This window comes from Coregonus clupeaformis, chromosome 17, assembly GCF_020615455.1.
Source record: "Coregonus clupeaformis isolate EN_2021a chromosome 17, ASM2061545v1, whole genome shotgun sequence".
In the NCBI taxonomy this organism is placed as follows: domain Eukaryota; kingdom Metazoa; phylum Chordata; class Actinopteri; order Salmoniformes; family Salmonidae; genus Coregonus; species Coregonus clupeaformis.
In genome coordinates this window covers 43,739,529-43,762,661 of record NC_059208.1, presented here as the reverse complement: position 1 = coordinate 43,762,661, position 23,133 = coordinate 43,739,529, and the positions used below count along the sequence as shown (strand labels likewise).

At 46.3% G+C, this 23,133-nt stretch overlaps 1 protein-coding gene across 4 annotated transcripts in view; it reads left to right on the top strand.

Moving 5' to 3' along the window:
* LOC121586492 (collagen alpha-1(XIV) chain) overlaps positions 1-23,133 on the top strand; it is a 110,794-nt gene that overhangs the window by 52,088 nt on the left and 35,573 nt on the right. For all 4 annotated transcript variants that reach the window (XM_041903208.2, XM_041903209.2, XM_041903211.2 and 1 more), the window contains 9 exons: positions 10,660-10,776; positions 13,454-13,600; positions 17,869-17,943; positions 20,717-20,856; positions 21,074-21,197; positions 21,899-22,042; positions 22,199-22,363; positions 22,487-22,525; positions 22,929-23,067. In XM_041903208.2, coding sequence (XP_041759142.2) covers positions 10,660-10,776; positions 13,454-13,600; positions 17,869-17,943; positions 20,717-20,856; positions 21,074-21,197; positions 21,899-22,042; positions 22,199-22,363; positions 22,487-22,525; positions 22,929-23,067 — 1,090 coding nt within the window. The remainder of the gene's footprint in view (positions 1-10,659; positions 10,777-13,453; positions 13,601-17,868; positions 17,944-20,716; positions 20,857-21,073; positions 21,198-21,898; positions 22,043-22,198; positions 22,364-22,486; positions 22,526-22,928; positions 23,068-23,133) is intronic.

The window sequence follows — 23,133 nt, the reverse complement described above, 5'->3', positions numbered from 1 at the left end:
TACGGTGGTCAGTCCAGACGAGGAAAGGGTGTTTCGCCCCCTCGAGCCAGTGCCTCCACGCAGTCAGGGCTCTGACAACAGCCAACAGCTCCTGATCACCAACATCATAGTTCTGCTCTGCCGGGCTGAGCTTCTTAAAGAAAAAGGCACAGGGGCGGAGCTTGGGTGGCGTGCCCGAGCATTGTAATAGGACAGCGCCTACCCCTACCTCGGACGCATCCACCTCCACTACGGACGGTAATGATGTAATGATGTATTGGGATGGGCCAGTACCGGGGCTGAGGTGAACAGAACCTTCAGGTTACTGAAAGCCCTGTCAGCCTCAGCAGACCAGCGGAGCCGGGACGGCCCTGTCAGTAGGTGCTGTAGGTGGGTGTGGTGTGGAATCAGGCACAGGACGCAGAAGTTAAGTCCAACAAAGACTTTAGTAGAGCACACAAAAATACAATCCAAACAGCCCGGAGGCGAGAAAATGCGCACACAGGCGTAAACAAACGGGCGCACTAAACATGTGTGAAAATCCTCTCCTAAAAATACAAGGAGGCAAGCTACAAATAGCGCACCGAAACGGGTAGCGCACCAACACGACAATGGGAACAATCACTCACAACACCTGACAAACACAACGAGAACTTATAGGACACTAATGACACTAAACGACAACAGGTGTACAATTCCAGACAAGACCAAACGAACATGGAAACATACAACGGTGGCAGCTAGTATTCCGGAGACGACGAACGCCGAAGCCTGCCCGAGCAAGGAAGAGAGGCAGCCTCGGCCGAAACCGTGACAGTACCCCCCCCTTGACGCGCGGCTCCAGACGTGCGCCGACTCCGGCCTCGGGGACGACCAGGAGGACGCGGAGCAGGGCGCGTCGGGTGACTACGATGGAATTCCGTCAGGAGAGACGGGTCCAAAATGTCTCCCCTCGGCACCCAGCACCGTTCCTCCGGGCCGTACCCCTCCCACTCCACTAGATATTGGAGACCCCCCATCCGACGTCTCGAATCCAAGATGGACCGCACTGAGTACGCCGGTGCCCCCTCGATGTCCAATGGGGGCGGAGGAGTCTCCCTGATCTCATTTTCTTGGAGTGGGTCAGCTACCACCGGCCTGAGAAGAGACACATGGAACGAGGGGTTAATACTTTTATACTCAACAGGTAGTTGTAATCTGTAACACACCTCGTTCAATCTTCCCAGGACTTTAAATGGCCCTACAAACCGCCGACCCAGTTTCCGACAGGGCAGGCGGAGGGGCAGGTTTCTGGTAGAGAGCCAGACTCGATCACCAGGTGCGTACACCGGTCCCTCACTGCGGTGGAGATCGGCGCTCGCCTTTTGACGACGGAGGGCCCGCTGCAGGTGGACGTGTGCAGCGTTCCATGTCTCCTCCGAGCGCCGCACCCACTCATCCACCGCAGGAGCCTCGATCTGGCTCTGCTGCCAAGGTGCCAGAACCGGCTGGTAACCTAACACACATTGGAAAGGGGTTAGGTTAGTGGAGGAATGGCGTAGGGAATTCTGGGCCATTTCTGCCCAGGGAACGTACCTTGCCCACTCCTCCGGCCGGTCCCGGCAGTATGTTCTAAGAAACCTACCCACATCCTGGTTCACACGTTCCACCTGCCCATTACTCTCCGGATGGTAACCCGAAGTGAGGCTCACCGAGACCACCAACCGCTCCATAAAGGCTCTCCAGACTCTGGAGGTAAATTGGGGACCTCGATCAGACACAATATCCTCGGGTACCCCGTAGTGCCGGAAAACATGGGTGAATAGCGCTTCGGCGGTCTGTAGGGCCGTAGGAAGGCCCGGCATAGGGAGCAAACGACAGGCCTTAGAGAACCGGTCCACAACGACCAGTATAGTAGTATTCCCCTGTGAGGGAGGAAGGTCAGTGATGAAATCCACCGAGAGGTGAGACCATGGTCGTTGTGGAACGGGCAGGGGTAGTAACTTACCCTCAGGCAGATGTCTAGGCGCCTTACACTGGGCGCACACCGAGCAGGAGGAGACATAAACCCTCACATCCCTCGCCAACGTGGGCCACCAGTACTTAGCACTAAGGCAGTGCACTGTCCGGCCGATACCAGGATGTCCAGAGGAGGGTGACGTGTGAGCCCAATAGATCAATCGATCCCGAACCTCGAGCGGAACGTACTTCCGACCCTCCGGGCATTGAGGTGGACTAGGGTCGGTGCGCAGCGCCCGCTCGAGTTCAGCATCGACCTCCCACACTACCGGTGCCACCAGACAAGACTCCGGCAGTATGGGAGTGGGCTCCACGGACCTCTCCTCCGTGTCATACCGCCGAGACAGCGCGTCTGCCTTACCGTTCTGTGACCCAGGGATGTATGTGATCTTAAATATGAACCGGGTCAAAAACATATTCCACCGCGCCTGGCGAGGGTTTAGTCTCCTAGCTGCCCGGATGTACTCCAGGTTACGGTGGTCCGTCAAAATGAGGAAAGGGTGTTGAGCCCCTCAAGCCAGTGCCTCCACACCTTTAGGGCCTGTACCACGGCTAACAGCTCCCTGTCCCCTACGTCATAATTTCGCTCCGCCGGACTGAGCTTCTTGGAATAAAAAGCACAGGGGCGGAGTTTAGGTGGCGTGCGGACCGTTATGAAAGCACGGCTCCTATACCGGCCTCTGACGCGTCCACCTCTACCTGAAATGGTAAAGAGGGATCCGGATGCGCCAGCACCGGAGCCGAGGTAAACAGGTCCTTCAGCCTCCCAAACGCCCTGTCCGCCTCGGCTGACCACTGCAGACGCACCGGACCCCCCTTCAAAAGAGACGTTATGGGAGCTGCCACCTGTCCAAAACCCCGGATAAACCTCCGGTAGTAATTCGCAAACCCCAAAACTGCTGCACCTCCTTCACAGTGGTTGGCGTTTGCCAATTACGCACGGCTGACACCCGGTCTACCTCCATCTTCACCCCTGACGCAGACAACTGATAACCCAAAAAGGAGACCGACTCCTGGAAAAACAGACACTTCTCTGCCTTGACATACAGGTCGTGCTCCAACAGCCTCCGCAACACTCGGCGCACCAGTGCCACATGCTCGACTCGGGTAGACGAGTACACGAGAATGTCATCTATGTACACGACCACCCCCCTGCCCCTGCATGTCCCTGAAGATCTCATCTACGAATGATTGGAAAACTGAAGGAGCGTTCATCAACCCGTATGGCATGACAAGATACTCGTAATGGCCCGAGGTGGTACTAAAGGCTGTCTTCCATTCATCGCCCCCTAATGCGCACCAAGTTGTACGCGCTCTCCTGAGATCCAATTTAGTGAAGAAACGCGCCCGTGCAATGACTCCGTCATGGTCGCAATCAGCGGGAGTGGATAACTGTACTTCACCGTGATCTGATTGAGACCACGGTAATCAATGCACGGGCGTAACCCACCGTCCTTTTTCTTCACAAAAAATAAACTCGAGGACGCAGGGGAAGTGGAGGGCCGTATGTATCCTTGTCTCAGAGATTCGTCTATGTAAGTCTCCATAGCTCTCTTCTCCTCCTGAGACAGAGGATACACATGGCTCCGTGGGAGCGCAGCTCCTGCCTGGAGGTCTATCGCACAATCTCCCTGCCTATGGGGAGGCAACTGCGTCGCCCTCGACTTACTGAACACAATAGCCAAATCCCCATACTCAGGGGGAACGTGCAATGCGGGCACCTGGTTTGGACTCTCCACCGAGGTAGCCCCTACGGAAACGCCTAAACATCGACCCACACACTGGGCAGACCACTCCATCAGAGCCCTCTCCTGCCACGAAATGAACGGGTTATGGTTACTCAACCAGGGCATGCCCAGCACCACCGGATACGCAGGCGAGTCGATCAGAAATAGCTGGATCATCTCCTGAAGACCCCCCTGCGCACACATCCTAAGTGGCGCCGTGACCTCCCTGATCAAGCCCGATCCCAACGGACGGCTATCTAGGGCATGAACGGGGAAGGGGACGTCAACAGGGAGAAGGGGAATCCCTAAGGCTAAACAAAATTTCTTATCAATAAAATTCCCAGCCGCGCCTGAATCTTCCAGCGCCTTATGCTGGGAATGAGGTGCTACCTGTGGAAAACGCACAGGTATACAGAAGTGCGCAACAGAGAGCTCTGGGTGAGTGGGGCGCCTACTCACCTGGAAGGACTCCCCAGTGTGGGGCCTGTCGTCTTCTCCCCTAGGAGGCCATCCCCAGCACCTAGCCGCGGTGTGTCCTCCCCGACCACAGTTGGTGCAGGAGATGGACCCCCTCGTACTCCGACCCCTCCTCTCTCTAGCGCCAGCGCCCCCGAGCTCCATGGGGCTCTGTTCGGAGACGCTGGAGGGTGAAATGGACGGACCTCCCTCGGGACGTCCGCGGGTAGCCAGCAGGGTGTCCAGCCTGATGGACATGTCGACTAACTGGTCGAAAGAGAGAATGGTGTCCTGACAGGCCAGCTCCCGACGGACGTCCTCACGTAGACTACAGCGGTAGTGATCGATGAGGGCCCGCTCATTCCACCCTGCATCCGCCGCTAGAGTACGGAATTCCAACGCGAACTCCTGGGCACTCCTCTTCCCCTGCCGGAGGCAGAACAGACGCTCCCCCGCCGCTTTCCCCTCTGGTGGATGGTCAAACACCGCCCTGAAGCGGCGGGAGAACTCAGCGTAAGTGATGGTGGTCGCGTCTATCCTCCTCCACTCGGCGTTGGCCCATTCTAACGCCTTGCCGGAAAGGCAGGAGATAAGGGCGGACACGCTCGTGTCCCGAGGGCGCCGGGTGCACGGTGGCCAGGTAAAGCTCCACCTGGAGAAGGAAGCCCTGACACCCGGCAGCGGTCCCATCGTAGGCCCTCGGGAGCGAGAGTCGAACTCCTCTGGGTTCCGGAGCGGGAATGGGCTGATTTGCTGATGGTGATGGTAGGGACGGTGGCGTTGGGGGTGTTCCTCGGGTCTCCCAGCGTTGGAGCGTGTTGATCACATCCTGCAGGGCGGTCCCGATCCGCAGGATCTGGTCGTTCTGCTCCCGAACCCGATCCTCCAACGTCTCCTGTGCTGCTGCGGCTCCTGCTGATTCCATTCAGAAGGTGAGTGATTCTGTCAGTAGGTGCTGTAGGTGGGTGTGGTGTGGAATCAGGCGCAGGACGCAGAAGTTAAGTCCAACAAAGACTTTAGTAGAGCACACAAAAATACAATCCAAACAGCCCGGAGGCGAGAAAATGCGCACACAGGCGTAAACAAATGGGCGCACTAAACATGTGCGAAAATCCTCTCCTAAAAATACAAGGAGGCAAGCTACAAATAGCGCACCGAAACGGGTAGCGCACCAACACGACAATGGGAACAATCACTCACAACACCTGACAAACACAACGAGAACTTATAGGACACTAATGACACTAAACGACAACAGGTGTACAATTCCAGACAAGACCAAACGAACATAGAAACATACAACGGTGGCAGCTAGTATTCCGGAGACGACAAACGCCGAAGCCTGCCCGAGCAAGGAAGAGAGGCAGCCTCGGCCGAAACCGTGACAGGCCCACCCTTCAACAGAGAGGTGATGGGAGCTGCGACCTTTCCAATGCCCCGGATAAACCTCCGATAGTAATTGGCAAAGGCAATGAAGCGCTGCAGTCGGCCAATTACACACGGCTGAAATGCGGTCTCCCTCCATCTCCACACCTGAGGTGGTGATGTGGTATCTGAGGAAGGAGACGGACTGTTGGAAGAACAGACACTTTTCTGCCTTGGCATATAGGTCATGCTCCAACAGTCGGCCCAGCACTCTGCGAACCAGGGACACATGCTCGGCGCGCGTAGCGGAATACACCAGAATGTCATCAATGTAGACCACCACACCGCGACCAAGCATGTCCCGAAACACATTTACATTTACATTTACGTCATTTAGCAGATGCTCTTATCAAGAGCGACTTACAAATTGGTGCATTCAACTTATGATAGCCAGTGGGACAACCACCCAATTTATTTTTTATTTTTTAAAATTATTTTGTTAATGGGGGGGTGGGGTGGGGGGGGGGGGGTGTAGAAGGATGACTTTTTTACTATTTCAGGTATTCCTTTAAGAGGTAGGGTTTCAAATGTCTCTGGAAGGTGGTCAGTGACTCCGCTGTCCTGGCGTCGTGGGGGAGCTTGTTCCACCATTGCTTTATCTTGGCCAGGTCGCAGTTGTAAATGAGAAATTGTTCTCAACTGGTTTACCTGGTTAAATAAAGGTGAAATAAAATAAAAAAAATTGGGGTGCCAGAGCAGCGAATAGTTTTGACTGGGCTGAGCGGGAACTGTGCTTCCGTAGAGGTAGGGGGGCTAGCAGGCCAGAGGTGGATGAACGTAGTGCCCTCGTTTGGGTGTAGGGTCTGATCAGAGCCTGAAGGTAAGGAGGTGCCGTTCCCCTCACAGCTCCGTAGGCAAGCACCATGGTTTTGTAGTAGATGCGAGCTTCAACTGGAAGCCAGTGGAGTGTGCGGAGGAGCGGGGTGACATGAGAGAACTTCGGAAGGTTGAACACCAGACGGGCTGCACTTGTCATCTCCCGTCTGGATAAGTTGTAGGGTTTTAATGGCACAGGCAGGGAGCCCAGCCAACAGCGAGGTGCAGTAATCCAGACGGGAGATGACAAGTGCCTGGATTAGGACCCCGGGAGGAAGAGCAGTGCCGTCTATCCGAGGTTCAGCTTGAGGTGGTGATCCGACATCCACACAGATATGTCTGCCATACATGCAGAGATGCGATTCGCCACCTGGTTATCAGAAGGGGGAAAGGAGAAAATTAATTGTGTGTCGTCTGCGTAGCAATGATAGGAGAGACCATGTGAGGATATGACAGAGCCAAGTGACTTGGTGTATAGAGAGAATAGGAGAGGGCCTACAACTGAGCCCTGGGGGACACCAGTGGTGAGTGCACGTGGTGTGGAGACAGATTCTCGCCACGCCACCTGGTAGGAGCGACCTGTCAGGTAGGACGCAATCCAAGAGTGAGCAGCGCTGGAGATGCCCAACTCGGAGAGGGTGGAGAGGAGGATCTGATGGTTCACAGTATCAAAGGCAGCAGATAGGTCTAGAAGGATAAGAGCAGAGGAGAGAGAGTTAGCTTTAGCAGTGCGGAGAGCCTCCGTGACACAGAGAAGAGCAGTCTCAGTTGAATGACCAGTCTTGAAACCTGACTAGTTTGGATCAAGAAGGTCATTCTGAGAGAGATAGCAGGAGAGTTGGCTAGAGACGGCACGCTCAAGAGTTTTGGAGAGAAAATAAAGAAGGGATACTGGTCTGTAGTTGTTGACATCGGAGGGATCGAGTGTAGGTTTTTTGAGGAGGGGTGCAACTCTCGCTCTCTTGAAGACGGAAGGGACATAGCCAGCGGTCAAGGATGAGTTGATGAGCGAGGTGAGGTAAGGGAGAAGGTCTCCGGAAATGGTCTGGAGAAGAGAGGAGGGGATAGGGTCAAGTGGGCAGGTTGTTGGGCGGCTGGCCGTCACAAGTCGCAAGATTTCATCTGGAGAGAGAGGGGAGAAAGAAGTCATAGGGTAGGGCAGTGTGAGCAGGACCAGCAGTGTCATTTGACTTAATAAATGAGGATCGGATGTCGTCAACCTTCTTTTCAAAATGGTTGACGAAGTCATCCACAGAGAGGGAGGAGGGAGGGGGAGGAGGATTCAGCAGGGAGGAGAAGGTGGCAAAGAGCTTCCTAGGGTTAGAAATTTAGAGTGGTAGAAAGTGGTTTTAGCAGCAGAAACAGAGGAAGAAAATGTAGAGAGGAGGTAGTGAAAAGATGACAGGTCCGCAGGGAGTCTAGTTTTCCTCCATTTCCAGAGCCCTGCCCGGAGCCCTGTTCTGTGAGCTCGCAATGAGTCGTCAAGCCACGGAGCAGGAGGGGAGGACCGAGCCGGCCGGAAGGATAGGGGACATAGAGAGTCAAAAGATGCAGAAAGGGAGGAGAGGAGGGTTGAGTTCACAAAGGACTGGAAAACTGATGGAGCATTCATCAACCCGTACGGCATCACCATGTATTCATAATGCCCCGTGGTTGTGCTAAATGCTGTCTTCCATTCGTCCCCTTCCTGGACACGCACCAGGTTGTACGCACTCCTGAGATCTAATTTCGTGAAGAAGCGCGCCCCATGCATTGATTTGATCACAGAGGAAATGAGGGGTAGTGGATAACTATAGCGAATTGTAATTTTATTAAGTGCACGGTAATCAATGCAAGGGCGCAAACCCGGTCTTTCTTCTTCACTAAAAATAAACTTGAGAAGGGACGTATGAACCCCTGACGCAGGGACTCAGAGAAGTATGTTTCCAAAGCCTCCATTTCAGTCTGCGACAGGGGATATACTTGACTCCTGGGCGGCACAGCGTCTAACCGGAGGTTTATCGCGCAATCCCCCGAGCGATGGGGTGGTAATTTGGTGGCCTGCGTTTTGGAAAAGGCATGCGCCAAAGCAAGGTATTCGGGGGGAATGCGCACGGTGGAGGCATTGTCTGTACTTTCCACCGTGGTCGCACCAACTGAAACAGCTAGACACCTACCCTGACACTCTCGCGACCACCCCGTGAGAGCCCTCTGCGGCCATGAAAAGGTGGGGTTGTGTAGTGCTAGCCAGGGAAGGCCCAACACAACAGGGAAATCAAGGGACTCAATAATATGAAACGTGATTTGCTCATTATGGGTCTCCTGCGTAAGCATAGTGACTGGTGCGGTAACCTCCCTAACAAAACCTGACCCTAATGGTCGATTGTCAAGTGCTTTGACGGGCAATGGAATAGACAGGGGAACCAATGTAATACATAGACTAAGAGCTAAAGACCTGTCAATAAAGTTCCCAGCTGCGCCTGAATCTACCAGCGCCTTACACTGGGGAACTATGTGTAATCAGGAAAGTTGACGTGGATGGTTAAATGCGCAGCAGAGTTTTCTGAATGAGTGTGGGCTTATGCTATCTGGGGTGACGCGAGAGTGCCCTGCCTGCCACCTCCAGAACCAGAAGACATTGTGCAGCAGAATGTCCTCTTCTGCCACAAGAGTGACACTGGATCTGTCGTCCTCCGTTCTCACTGAACGATGCACCACCCAGCTCCATCTGAACGTGAGCCGGGGTGAGGGGGGGTGAAACGGGCAGGCCCCTTCCACGACGTCCTCTTGAAGCCAGCAGGTTGTCCAACCAGATGGCCATGTCCACCAGTTGGTCGAAGGTCAGAGTGGTATCCCGGCAGGCTAGCTTCCTTCGGACGTCCTCACGCAGGCTGCATTGGAAATGGTCAATGAGGGACTGCTCGTTCCACACGGACCCAGCCGCTAGGGTTCTAAACTCCAGGCAATAAAAGTAACATAATGCTCAACAAGAGCTAGCGACACCTCCACATGGAACAATAACACACAAAGACATGGGGGAGCAGAGGGAATAATTATACAGAGACTGATGAGGGGATATGTACCAGGTGTGTGTGAAAAACAAGACAAAACAAATAGAATGATGAAAAGAGGAGCGGCAGTGGCTAGAAGGCCAGTGACGACGAACGCCAAAGCCTGCCCGAACAAGGAGATGAGGCAGCTTCGGAGGGAGTCGTGACAACTGTGGTTGTCTCACCTAGCTATCTTAAGATGAATGCACTTACTGTAAGTCGCTCTGGATAAGAGCATCTACTAAATGACTAAAATGTAAAATGTAAATGTTTTACATACATATTACTGTAATGAATTAATTAATCAAAAAAATATACATTATATATATTGATGTCACAAATGTATCATTTGTAAATGTCTTTGTTAAAAATGTAGTTATTTGTTACATTTGACTCTGACATATTTAGCAAAAAAACATTATTTGTGTATCTGAAATGAAACCATCAAGTGATAGATGTTAAACAAATACATGTCTGTCATTGAACAACCCTTGATTAGGTAGTGAAAAAAACACACCAATATGTTTCATAATTTATTTTAAAAATAAAAGCAAATTTACCAACATTTCTGAAAATGGATATATAGCGTTTTGGAATGAAACTTCAAATGTATGTGTGTCCCGCTGAAATATTCAAATCCATAGCAGCACGCAAGAATGAGATTAAGAAATGCCTGCAACATTTGCATAAATGAATTTGTACTGTTGATCGTTAGGAGTAAGATACCGGCATCATATTTAAACTCCCCAAATAACATTCGCGCCATATGGAAGCCAAGGCCCCATATGTTTAGAATCCAACCCAAATGGCGACATTATGCTGTGTGGCGATAGATGTCTGCTCATTATCATTAAGGATATGTTTATATTGCAGGGCTCGTGCTTTATCATTTAGTCACTTCTGCAATATCACTGGTGTTTTTACCATCACTGCTCTGGTTAAAGTCAAGTCATGATGACAAGATTATGATCCACTATGTTGCAGTATAGCATTACAATCTACTGTATACTGATCCATTGACATTATTTTCAGTCTTAGGCCAATTGTGAAATGGGTTCCAGTATGATATGGTGGGTCTGCCACATGCAGGACAACAACAAAGGAGTGGGCTCAAGCAGATCTGGCATCCATGCTCACACTATGTATCTCCTTCAGAGGAGTGACATGGTTTCCAATGTGATGAGGTGGATCTATTACAGTAATAATGTGCCTGTTTCTCTCTGTCACAGTATACCTGGGAGTGACCAATCTGAACACCTACCAGGTGAGGATGAACAGCATGTGTGCCCAGTGGAGTCCCCACCGCCACGCCACTCTGTACCGTGTGGTCATCGAGTCGCTGCTCAGTGAGTACCCAGCACCACACAATCACATACACACATACACATCAACTTGCCCTGTGCCTTTTGAACCAACAACAGTTTTTTACAGTATTGAGCTTACTAAAAGCAAGTCATTTGTCATGGCAGCACAATATCCACACCCTCTCCTTGACAGTATGCCCTTACTTCTGTGTGTAGACGTACACTGTACAGTACACTATATGCAACCAAATCCACATTGGTATTCCCACACACTGACACAGAGCCACTCTAGTGGAAGGAGGTGATTACCATGCGGCCACACATCTCCATGTGGATAAGGCTGTCAGCTCCCCCCTAAAATCCACATGTGATCCCGGTCAGGAATTATGCTCCTGGCAGGGAATCTCGGTTGGGACACGGAAACCTGCAGGGAGGACGATTCACTTGTAATCCCGACAGGGATTTCACACTTCCCCAAAAGAACTGTATAAGGAACTGGGGGATTGTCATTTGTAACAATATTCAAATGCTATGATATACCATGTTATATTATGCTATATTATATACAGTATAAAGCATGAGATATAACATCAATAGGGCAGACTGTACAGGTTTGGTAAAGGGGGATATTATTTGGGTTAGAGTTTTAGTTTAGAATCATATACATTAGGCCTACATGGCTTTTTAACAGGCGAGCTGAGTTGACGTTTACATATCCTATGGTTAAATAAATGAACGTTGGCTAGCCAAGTGTGTGTGGGGACAAGATATACTTGTTATACGGATGACCGTAATTGCACCTCATTGCATCTTTTTGAAAAAGTTAGGATGAGAAAGAAAAACAATTGGGTTTCTTGTTCAACGTGCTCTGACGGGGAGTTACAGACACTTCTATTTCAGCTTGTAGTTAATTAGATACTGAATTTGCGTCAAAGCAGTACATTATTAGGCAAAACAATTATATTCAGGAAAATATTCTAGGAGTCTTTTACCTTCTAAGTCATAATTATCACTTCACAGACGTGAGACTTCCAACCAACTGTCAGTGTGGGTGGGTGTCTGGAAGTGAAATGGAAGTTGTTTTCAAAGGGATAGTTTGCTACTCAGTCAGTGCAGTAGTCTTAAAGGGATATTTAAAGTTTGTGAGAAGTTTTGAATGCCCTCAAAGTTGTCCATATATCCATATGATTAGACGAAGTAAGTCCTATATTAATGAGAGAACCTGCCATTAATCTAATTCTAGCCAGTTAATGACATTCAATTCACAACGTATCCTAATATACAGTTAGCATATAGCAGGATCTATGCAACAGATGGCATGGAATATTTCAGCTATGGAACATTTAAAATGTCAATGTGTTATCAATGCTGTGTTGATCCCAATATGAGTATCATCTGCCAAATAGGAAAATAATGTGAGCAATTCATCAAGTTTAACACTGAGACCCAAACATCATTATTATCGTGTAGCGTTTCACACATTGCAATTTTGCAGCATTACCTTTGGGAGCTCCTGAAATATTAGATCCATCAGCCGGCATTAGGCCCAAATTAGGATTTATGATGGCTAGATAAATATATAATTACCCAAAGAAAATACCACCTCGGTGTATGAGGGAAAATGGCTTAAATTGAGGCCTTAAGGGGAAGGTTCCGAAATTACAATTCTGGGGTGAGAAATGAGAGCGCCACCTCCACATGAGACCTCATAATGAGATTCTACTCAGAGAAAGGCCACTGCTCGGGTTGCCAGATATTTGAATAACCCCCAACAGTTTGTGTAAGAGGCACAGGTCTTGATACATGTTTAAGACACAGCTTTAGTATGTTCAATAGGTGTTAATACTGTGTGCATATTCAGCTTTGTCCTTTTTGATGACTTAATACAGTGGTAGACACAGTAGTCATTGGAAATGACTGTAGAGGATGTGTTTGATATGAGGCTGTTACTTTGACAGAATCTCCCACCTCCAAATTCTATGTATTAGGCAGCTGCATTGTCAGTGATTACAAAATATGTCAACTGTACCCTATAAAAATCAAGTTACAAAATCATTGTAGACCGCCTGGTATCATCCATCATTATGGCTGTCATAATACTAGTCCTCCAATTCAGAAGATGGTTGACTTGTGTCACTTGCTTGAAAATCTGATATTGGTATTCACTTGATGCTTAAAGAAATAGATCCAAACCCTGGAAGAGCGGTTGTACAATATAATGTGGACATCTTAGAATTGGAATTCATTACTTACCTGTACATTTCTATACTGAACATGCTCCTGCTGATGACAACAGCATTGATTATGATGGAAACCAGTGGTAAACTGAGTGTCCAAAACATTAAGAACACCTGCTTTTTCCATGACATAGACTAACCAGGTGAAAGCTATGATCCCTTATTGATGTCACTTCAATCAGTGTAGATGAAGTCGAGGAGACAGGTTAAAGAAACATTTTAAAGATTTGAGACAATTGAGACATGGATTGTGTATGTGTGCCATTCAGAGGGTGAATGGGCAAGACAAAATATTTAAGTGCCTTTGAACGGGGTATGGGAGTAGGTGCCAGGCGCACTGGTTTGTGTCAAGAACTGCAACGCTGCTGGGTTTTTCACGCTCAACAGTTTCCCGTGGCGGGGTGCAACTCAATATTAGGAAGGTGTTCTTAATGTTTTGTACACTCAGTGTATATGTGATGGTGATTCTGTCTTTATTTTAGATGGACATAAACAGGAGGCAAGGCTGGGAGGAGGAGCCACCCGGCACTGCTTCAATGACCTGACAGCTAACACGCAGTACAAAATCAGTGTGTACGCCCAACTCCAGGACACAGAGGGACCTGCAGTAACCACCACAGAGAAGACCTGTAGGTGTCCCCCTCAACAGCTGCTTAGTATACACTCTACAACAGCCCTACAACCGACTTGCTACTATTCTCAGAAAGAATTCTTACAACATAGTGACAATGTTGTGACGACATAAGTTCCTGTCCGTCGCCCCCGGCCTCAACAGTCTAGCCCAGGGGTCGGCAACAGGCAGCTCGCGGGCCAAAACCAGCCCCCAAGTGATTTATTTTGGTGGCTCAAAGTTTTTAGTTAAAACAGAAATAAATGTTTAAATGATTCCCTCTAGACTGTAGCAACATTGTTACAACATTATCCAAACCGAACATACAGTACATCAACATGCCTTACAGACAATCACAACATACAATATTTTCACAACATTATTAGCCTCCTGGGAGGCACTTGAATGCCTCCCCTTGGAATGAATCATGATTGGGTCTGTGGCCAACTCACAACAGTAATAAAGGCACTCTCTCTAACCCACCAGGCATTTGTTTGCATTGAGTTGCTTTACTTCAAGTTTAGACACTGATTTATAGCTTTGTTTTGATGCAGATTAGAGCTAAATGACTTTTTAAATTACCCTGCGTTTCCCCAGGTGGCCTTGCAGGCTGCCATCAAAAGTAATTCCCAGTTTCATGTAGCTGAATTACTACGGCGGTAAAGTATATGCGGTTTTCGGCAGGGTTCCAGAGCTAGAAAAAAAGCAGTACAATTCATTTCAATTTGACTGCCGTTGTTGGTAGTGATCAAGCTAGAAAATTACTGTATATGGGTATATATAATATAATATAATATAATAATATAATAATATAATATATAATATAATCTAAGCACTAAGCATAAGCTACCATCCCTGATATATTCTCTGAATTCCTTCTGATTCTTCTATCATCTGACTAATAATATACAGTGGGCTCCAAAATTACTGGCACCCCTGACTGGCAATGCACAAACAATACTTAAAAAAATATAAACAACATAATTATAGCGATAAACTCAAAATACCAACGTGAGAAATACTGTACTTTATTAATGTTTCAATGGAACCAACCAAAATCATACAGTTATTTAATACAAAATACATTTCACCAAAATCAAGGTTTCATAATTATTGGCACTCCTCGTTTAGTACGTAGTGCAACCACCTCTGGCAAGGATAACAGCATGGAGTCTTTTCCTGTAATGTTTGACAAGATTAAGGAACACATTTGGAGGGATTTTGGACCATTCCTCTACAGAGATCCTTTCAAGATCCTTCACATTCTTGGGTTTCTGCCGTCTTCAACTCAGCCCACAGATTTTCGATTGGATTGAGGTCCGGCGACTGAGATGGCCATGGCAGAACATTGATTTTGTTGTCACAGAACCATTTCTGTGTGGATCTTGAGGTATGTTTTGGGTCATTGTCTTGTTAGAAAGTCCACCTATGGCCAAGTCCCAGCCTTCTGGCAGAGGCAACCAGATTGTCAGCCAAAATTGCCTGTTACTTGGTGGAATTCATTATGCCAACAATCTTAACCAGTGCCCCTGGACCTCTGGAATTAAAACAGCCCCAAAACATCACTGACCCACCACCATATTTCACCGTGGGTATGAGGTGCCTCTCCTTGTATGCATCTCTGTTTCGAAGCCAAACATGCCGATGCTGTATCTGACCAAAAAGTTCAATTTTGGTCTCATCTGACCAGAGCACCTTCTTCCAGTCATAATTTAAATGACGTTTGGCAAACTCCAAGCACTTACGTCTGTGTCTTGGGGTCAGAAAGGGCTTTCTTCTGGCAACCCTTCCAAAGAGCCTGTGGTTGTGGAGGTGGCGTCTGATGGTGCTTTTTGAAACCTGGTGACCCCAAGATGCCACCAAGGCTTGCAATTCTTTCACAGTGATTCTTGGGGATTTTGTTGCTTCTCTCACCATCCTCCTCCCTATGCTGGGGGCAAAATGCATTTGCGTGAGGTTTTCAACTGTTCCATATCTTTTAAATTCTTTAATACAGTGCTCAGTGGTATATTCAATCATTTGTGGATCTTCTTGTAGCCATTACCAGATTTATGAAGGTCTACGACCATCTGTCTCTTTTGAACTGCCAGTTCTTTTGTTTTCTTCATGGTGTTGGATGACAAAGGGATATTGCATGCATGTTACCTCATTTTTATACCCTAGTGAAACAGAAAGTGATGTAATGGCTCAATATAGTTCCTTAAGACTTAGATAAACTTAAATAAGTGTAATTTAATTCCTGGTTTAATTTAGGTAGATGTTATTTACAATCATCTTTAAGGGTGGCACTAATTGTGAAACCTTGATTTGGAGAACATTGATTTTTAATTAAATCAATAAATGATTTCGGTGGGTTCCATTGGAACATTAATATAGTACAGTATTTCTCACATGTTGGTATTTTGAGTTTATCACTATAATTATATTGTTTATATTTTTTTAAGTATTGTTTGTGCATTGCCAGTCAGGGGTGCCAGTAAGTCGGAAGTTTACATACACTTAGGTAGGAGTCATTAAAACTCATTTTTCAACCACTCCACACATTTCTTGTTAACAAACGATAGTTTTGGCAAGTCGGTTAGGTTAGGTTAGGTTAGGACATCTACTTTGTGCATGACACAAGTAATATTTCCAACAATTGTTTACAGACAGATTATTTCACTTATAATTCACTGTATCACAATTCCAGTGGGTCAGAAGTTTACATATACTAAGTTGACTGTGCCTTTCAACAGCTTGGAAAATTCCAGAAAATGATGTCATGGCTTTAGAAGCTTCTGATAGGCTAATTGACATCATTTGAGTCAATTGGAGGTGTACCTGTGGATGTATTTCAAGGCCTATCTTCAAACTCAGTGCCTCTTTGCTTGACATCATGGGAAAATCAAAAGAAATCAGCCAAGACCTCAGACATTTTTTTTTTTTGACCTACACAAGTCTGGTTCATCCTTGGGAGCAATTTCCAAATGCCTGAAGGTACCACGTTCATCTGTACAAACAATAGTACGCAAGTATAAACACCATGGGACAACGCAGCCATCATACCGCTCAGGAAGGAGACGCGTTCTGTCTCCTAGAGGTGAATGTACTTTGGTGTGAAAAGTGCAAATCAATTCCAGAACAACAGCAAAGGACCTTGTGAAGATGCTGGAGGAAACAGGTACAAAAGTATCTATATCCACAGTAAAACAATTCTTATATCGACATAACTTGAATGGCCGCTCAGCAAGGAAGAAGCCACTGCTCCAAAACCGCCATAAAAAAGACAGACTACGGTTTGCAACTGCACATGGGGACAAAGATCGTACTTTTTGGAGAAATGTCCTCTGGTCTGATGAAACAAAAATAGAACTATTTGGCCATAATGACCATTGTTATGTTTGGAGGAAAAAGGGGGTACTTACAAGCCGAAGAACACCATCCCAACCGTGAAGCACGGGGGTGGCAGCATCATGCTGTGGGGGTGCTTTGCTGAAGGAGGGACTGGTGCACTTCAGAAAATAGATTGCATCATGAGGAAGGAAAATTATGTGGATATATTGAAGCAACATCTCAAGACATCAGTCAGGAAGTGAAAGCTTGGTTGCTAATGGGTCTTCCAAATGGACAATGACCCAAAGCATACTTCCAAAGTTGTGGCAAAATGGCTTAAGGACAACAAAGTCAAGGTACTGGAGTGGCCATCACAAAGCACTGACCTCAATCCTATAGAACATTTGTGGGCAGAACTGAAAAAGCGTGTGCAAGCAAGGAGGCCTACAAACCTGACTCAGTTACACCAGCTCTGTCAGGAGGAATGGGCCAAAATTCACCCAACTTATTGTGGGAAGCTTGTGGAAGGCTACCCGAAACGTTTGACCCAAGTTAAACAATTTAAAGGCAATGCTACCAAATACTAATTGATTGTATGTACACTTCTGACCCACTGGGAATGTGAACTGGGAAGCTGAAATAAATCATTCTCTCTACTATTATTCTGACATTTCACATTCTTAAAATAAAGTGGTGATCCTAACTGACCTAAGACAGGGAAGTTTTACTAGGATTAAATGTCAGGAATAGTGAAAAAATGAGTTTAAATGTATTTGGCTAAGGTGTATGTAAACTTCCAACTTCAACTGTATGTTATGTTTGATGATTTAATCAATGTGGTATCTTCTGTGTGAAGCCATTTTTTTACTGTAAATGAAAGCTTCACCAAGCATGTTTGTCAGGTGAGGTGACATAGAAAACTAATAAGGATGTTATAATGATTTGTGTGTGTCTTATGTCATTGCTTTCATGCAGTCCCTGTTCCCACCCCGGCACCCACCAGGCCACCCACTACAACCCCTCCTCCCACCATACCCTCAGCCAAGGAAGGTAATGCAAAAGCCCTGTTGTAAACACATACCTGTGGGTCCTATTGTGGTGCACTCTTCTAAAAAATTGGGTATTTCCACTCCATTCCTATCTGGTAGACTAGTACTGAGGTCATCAGTGTTTTAAACACTGATGCTTGGTTGGGCTGCTGGAGAGAAATATTTTAGGTCTGTATTGCGTTTAGTAAGCTGTAATGCTTTTGGTTTGGCCTCAAAGCACTTCATGTATCTTTATGGGGTAAAGGGAACTAATACTGTCCTCCACCACTGTGAACATCTACCTGGGTGATGTATCGCAGCAATTTTGCACTTGAATGCTCACAAGTCATCACCCATTGGCGAACAGATACTGTAGAGATATCCCCAATGATAGATTATCTACACATGTGGTGGGCTGGACGCAGTGCACGCTGACTCGGTCACCAGGTGTACGGTGTTTCCTCCGACACATTGGTGCGGCTGGCTTCCGGGTTAAGTGGGCACTGTGTCAAGAAGCAGTGTGGCTCGGTTGGGTTGTGTTTCTGAAAAAATGTGGTTGTTGATCATTGCTAGACAACCATTTTCAGGTCTTGCCATAGGTCAAGCAGATTTAAGTCAACACTGTAACTCGGCCACTCAGGAACATTCACTCTCTTCTTGGTAAGCAGCTCCAGTGTAGATTTGGCCTTGTGTTTTAGGTTATTGTCCTGCTGAAAGGTGAATTAATCTCCCAGTGTCTGGTGGAAAGCAGACTGAACCAAGTTTTCCTCTAGGATTTTGCCTGTGCTTAGCGCCATTCAGTTTTTTAAATCCTGAATACTCCCCAGTCCTTAATGATTACAGGCATACCCATAACATGATGCAGCCACCACTATGCTTGAAAATATGGAGAGTGGTACTCAATAATGGATTTGCCCCAAACATAACACTTTGTATTCAGGACAAAAAGTGAGTTCCTTTGCCAGATTTTTTGCAGTATTACTTTACTGCCTTGTTGCAAACAGTATGCATGTTCAAATGGATACTTCAGCATGCTCAAATGGATATTTCATGTCTGCTTCTTTTTTTTTTTACCCATCTACCAATAGGTGCTCTTCTTTGTGAGGCATTGGAAAACCTCCCTGGTCTTTGTGGTTGAATCTGTGTTTGAAATTCACTGCTCGACTGAGGGACCTTACAGATAATTGTATGTGTGGGGTACATAGATGAGGGTAGTCATTCAAAAATCATGTTAAACACTATTATTGCACACAGAGTGAGTCAATGCAACTTATAATGTGACTTGTTAAGCAAATGAACTTTTTTAGGCTTGCCGTAACAAAGGGGTTGAATACTTATTGACTCAAGACCTTTTTGCTTTTCATGTTTAATTAATATGTAAAAATTTAAACAACAAAAAATTCCACTTTGACGTTATGGGGTATTGTGTGTAGGCCAGTGAGAAAAAATATCTCAATTTAATCCATTTTAAATTCAGGCTGTAACACAACAAAATGTGGAAAAACTCAAGGTGTGTGAATACTTTCTGAAGGCACTGCAATTTTGTTTGGTAAAAGGTAAAAGTAAACTAGAGAGCACTCAGAACAGGCAGGTACAATGGAAATCACTCTGTCAAGTTGCTGGGTCAATTTTAAACCGGTCCCTGACTGACATTCAAACCTCAAATGACTCCTGACACAAATTTGTGAATCTATTACACGTTCATATACGCAGTGTCTATTGCACAGCCATGACTATAGACGTCTGAAATGATAGTAAAGCTGTTTAATGGGCTTTTGGAATAATCACAAATCTTTTCAGACTTTCAAAAACGATCCCATATGAGCTTTTGAGTCTGAGATAATACCATAAGCTGGAACTTGTTACAGTCTTGTATCCTGAGTTTCAAGTCAGAATATCTCAGAGTTTACAATTCTCCAACAAACACATGCAACATAATATTATCTGAAGATATAACTTGTAGAACATTTGTAAAAGTTTAACTTTATTTGCTGTTTTTGAGAACAATAATCTTAGCAGTTTTCTTTCTTCCTACACAGCTTTCCGGGATGAGTCTTGAAATGTAATTGAAAACTCAGTCCCCTCTGTTGGAACTCAGACCAAGTCAATTTCCAAGCCTGTAATTCTTATTGTTTTATTATTGTTATTGTTTGCCTAGGAAACATAAACAAATGCAACTTTTAGTTCACTTTGCTTCCCACATACTAGCAACTTGGTTATTATCTTTGGTTCCTTTGAAAATGACAGAGCAGAACAACAAACAACAGGAAATGAGATGTTCTACTGGTCAATCTGTCCCTGGCTGGTCCTGATATGCGAGAGGGAAGTTGTTGAGATAATTGCCAATCATCGCAGCTCCTCTCTCGTAACCTGTGGAGAATGAGAAAGCTCTCTCCATTCTCCATTATGATTCTTCCACTGCTGCCTGGAATGTGTGTTTATGTGTGTATTGTTCTGTCTTTCTTTGTCAGTTTGTATTATATATGCTGTCTATCAGAACTCTTATTGTAGGCACTGAATATAAATTGCTCTTGATAAGAGCATGTTCTAATTGCCTTGTAAATGTAATTGTCCTCTTCTTTCTCCCTCTGTCTCTTTCTCTGTGTGTATATAATTTTTTCTCACTCTTCCACTCTCTCCCCTCTCCTCCTCTCCTTTTCTCACTCCTCACCCGCCTCCCCTCTTTCCTCATCTCTCCTCATCCCTCTATCCCTCTATCCCTCTTCCTCCTCCCTCCACCTCCTTTTCTCTACTTCTTTCACTATCTCCTCTCTCATTCCTTTCTCTCATGCCAGTTTGCAAGGCAGCCAAGGCAGACCTGGCGTTCCTAGTGGACGGCTCCTGGAGCATCGGGGATGACAGCTTCCTGAAAATCATCCGCTTCCTGTACAGCACCACAGGAGCCCTCAACACCATTGGACCAGATGGCACTCAGGTAAATATTGACACCTAGACCAACCAATGGAGGAGGTCCTGTAGCCAGCTAGCTCTTACAGTACTGTACTACATCTTGGTAGTGATATAGTCAAATAAATTGTAATTAATGGTCTTAAAATGTATGAGGGTACACTTATGTTTGACTATGTGTCACCTGTGCTTTTATGAACAATGCCCCATTTTCCATTAAACTAAAAATATCTTTCTCCCGCCAGGTGGCCATTGTCCAGTTTAGTGACGATGCCAGAACCGAGTTCAAACTCAACTCCTACGACAACAAGGAGAGGCTGCTAGAGGCCATTAACCGCATCTCCTACAAGGGAGGGAACACCAAGACAGGCAAGTGGACTTTATAAAAGCCAAACCTTTGCCAAACCTTATTCACTCCCTACCAATGTAGAGTTTTCATACAATTACTCTGAATCATACATTAAGTTCCTATTTCTTTTTCTTAGAATTTCTAAAGGGACTCCCATAGCTGTTAATTAACAGGATAACTGAATCCCATTGAGACAGCTGTAGCCGCCAGATGAACAGAAATACCCCTTATTGACTTTCCTTTTGTAACCTGCCAAAAAAGAATCAGTCATTGTAATCAGACAGGCCAGAGTTGTCAAGCGTGGCTTCCGGAAAGCAGTGAGATACTGTCACTAATCAGTGTTTCTAAGTACCAAACCCAGGAACCCCAAGGAGAGAGATAATGCATTCTCCAAGTCATCTAGCAATGTTTTCTTTTTTTCAAATGTGTGCAACGAAGAAGTCCACTTGGTAATGATAATTGTTGCATTGTGTTCTGCTTTGATTATGCTGTATTTGTGTGTATAGTTGCAGGTGGGGTGGGAATAATAACTAGATTATATGTTGTTTGCTGAATCATTTGCAGTGATCGTGATAACCCAAAACCATAATCCTCTACCAAGTAACCTGGCTATATCCTGCTGTCAATATCACTGAGTGTAACTCCTTTCTTTATCTTCCCCTCCTCCCTCTCTCTCTCTCCCTTCATCCCTCCCTTCATCCCTCCTTCTCTCTTACTCTAGGTCTAGCCATCCGGCATGTGAAAGACACCATCTTCACGGTGGGGGGAGGGATCCGGAGGGGTATCCCCAAAGTACTGGTGGTTTTGACTGACGGGCGCTCTCAAGACGATGTCAACAAGGTCTCCAAAGAGATGCAGATAGAAGGTGAGGCACATGATGCGAGAATTCAATTGAATAGTACATGAAAATAACATTCTACAACACAAAAAAGTATCTGTATATGTTAATCCACCAAAATGGTATAGATTTGTATGCACATTACACACAATTGGCAATAGTGTATGCTTACCTTCTTCACAGGGTACATTGTTTTTGCCATTGGTTTTGCGGATGCGGACTACGGGGAGCTGGTGAGCATCGCCAGCAAGCCCAGCGAGAGACACGTTTTCTTTGTGGACGATTTAGACGCCTTCAAGAAAATTGAGGAAAAGCTGGTCACCTTTGTTTGTGAGGCTGCCACTGCCAGTGAGTCCTACAGGAGCGTTAAAAAAAATCTCAATCTAAATCCATGTTATTTGAAAACGGGGGGGGGGCATATTATTGTGTCTATTATTATCCATGGAGTTACATAAATGTTTTGTCTTTCAGCTTGTCCTTCGGTGGCGATGAGTGGCAGTACCTTGCCAGGTTAGAGACTGGAGCATACTTACTTATATAACACTTCATGCCTCCTGGCATATAGGGCACAGTCAAGAACTCTCTCCTCTCTGACCCGTTGACTAGTTCCGACCCCAGTAGAACTGTTATGCACAATATCACTGTAAACTGGACAGGTACAGTACAGTTCACTCAGATAATTGCAAACTCTGGACTCTGAAGTGCCAACCCATACCATTAACACTGCGTAAAATGGCCTGTTTCCGAGTGTGTACAAGTAAATCAGAATATCTTTAATAATAAGAAGTAGAAGCTCAGTATTGAGAAGTCATGATAAAAACAGAGCCAGTCACATATTATTTTTACTTATCAGTAGTCAACTGGATATATCTGCTTTTAAACCAACTCATGGTTGTTTATGTTGTGGCTGCAGGTTTCAGGATGATGGAGATGTTTGGCCTGGTGGAGGGTCTGTATGGACGTGTATCAGGAGTGTCCATGGAGCCTGGCACCTTCAACAGCTTCCCCTGCTTCAGCCTGCACAACAACTCCCTCCTCGCCCAGCCCACCAAGTATGGACACTAGCATCTTAACTAAAAGGCATTACAGCACATTATCTTCCATCAATCATGTAGAAT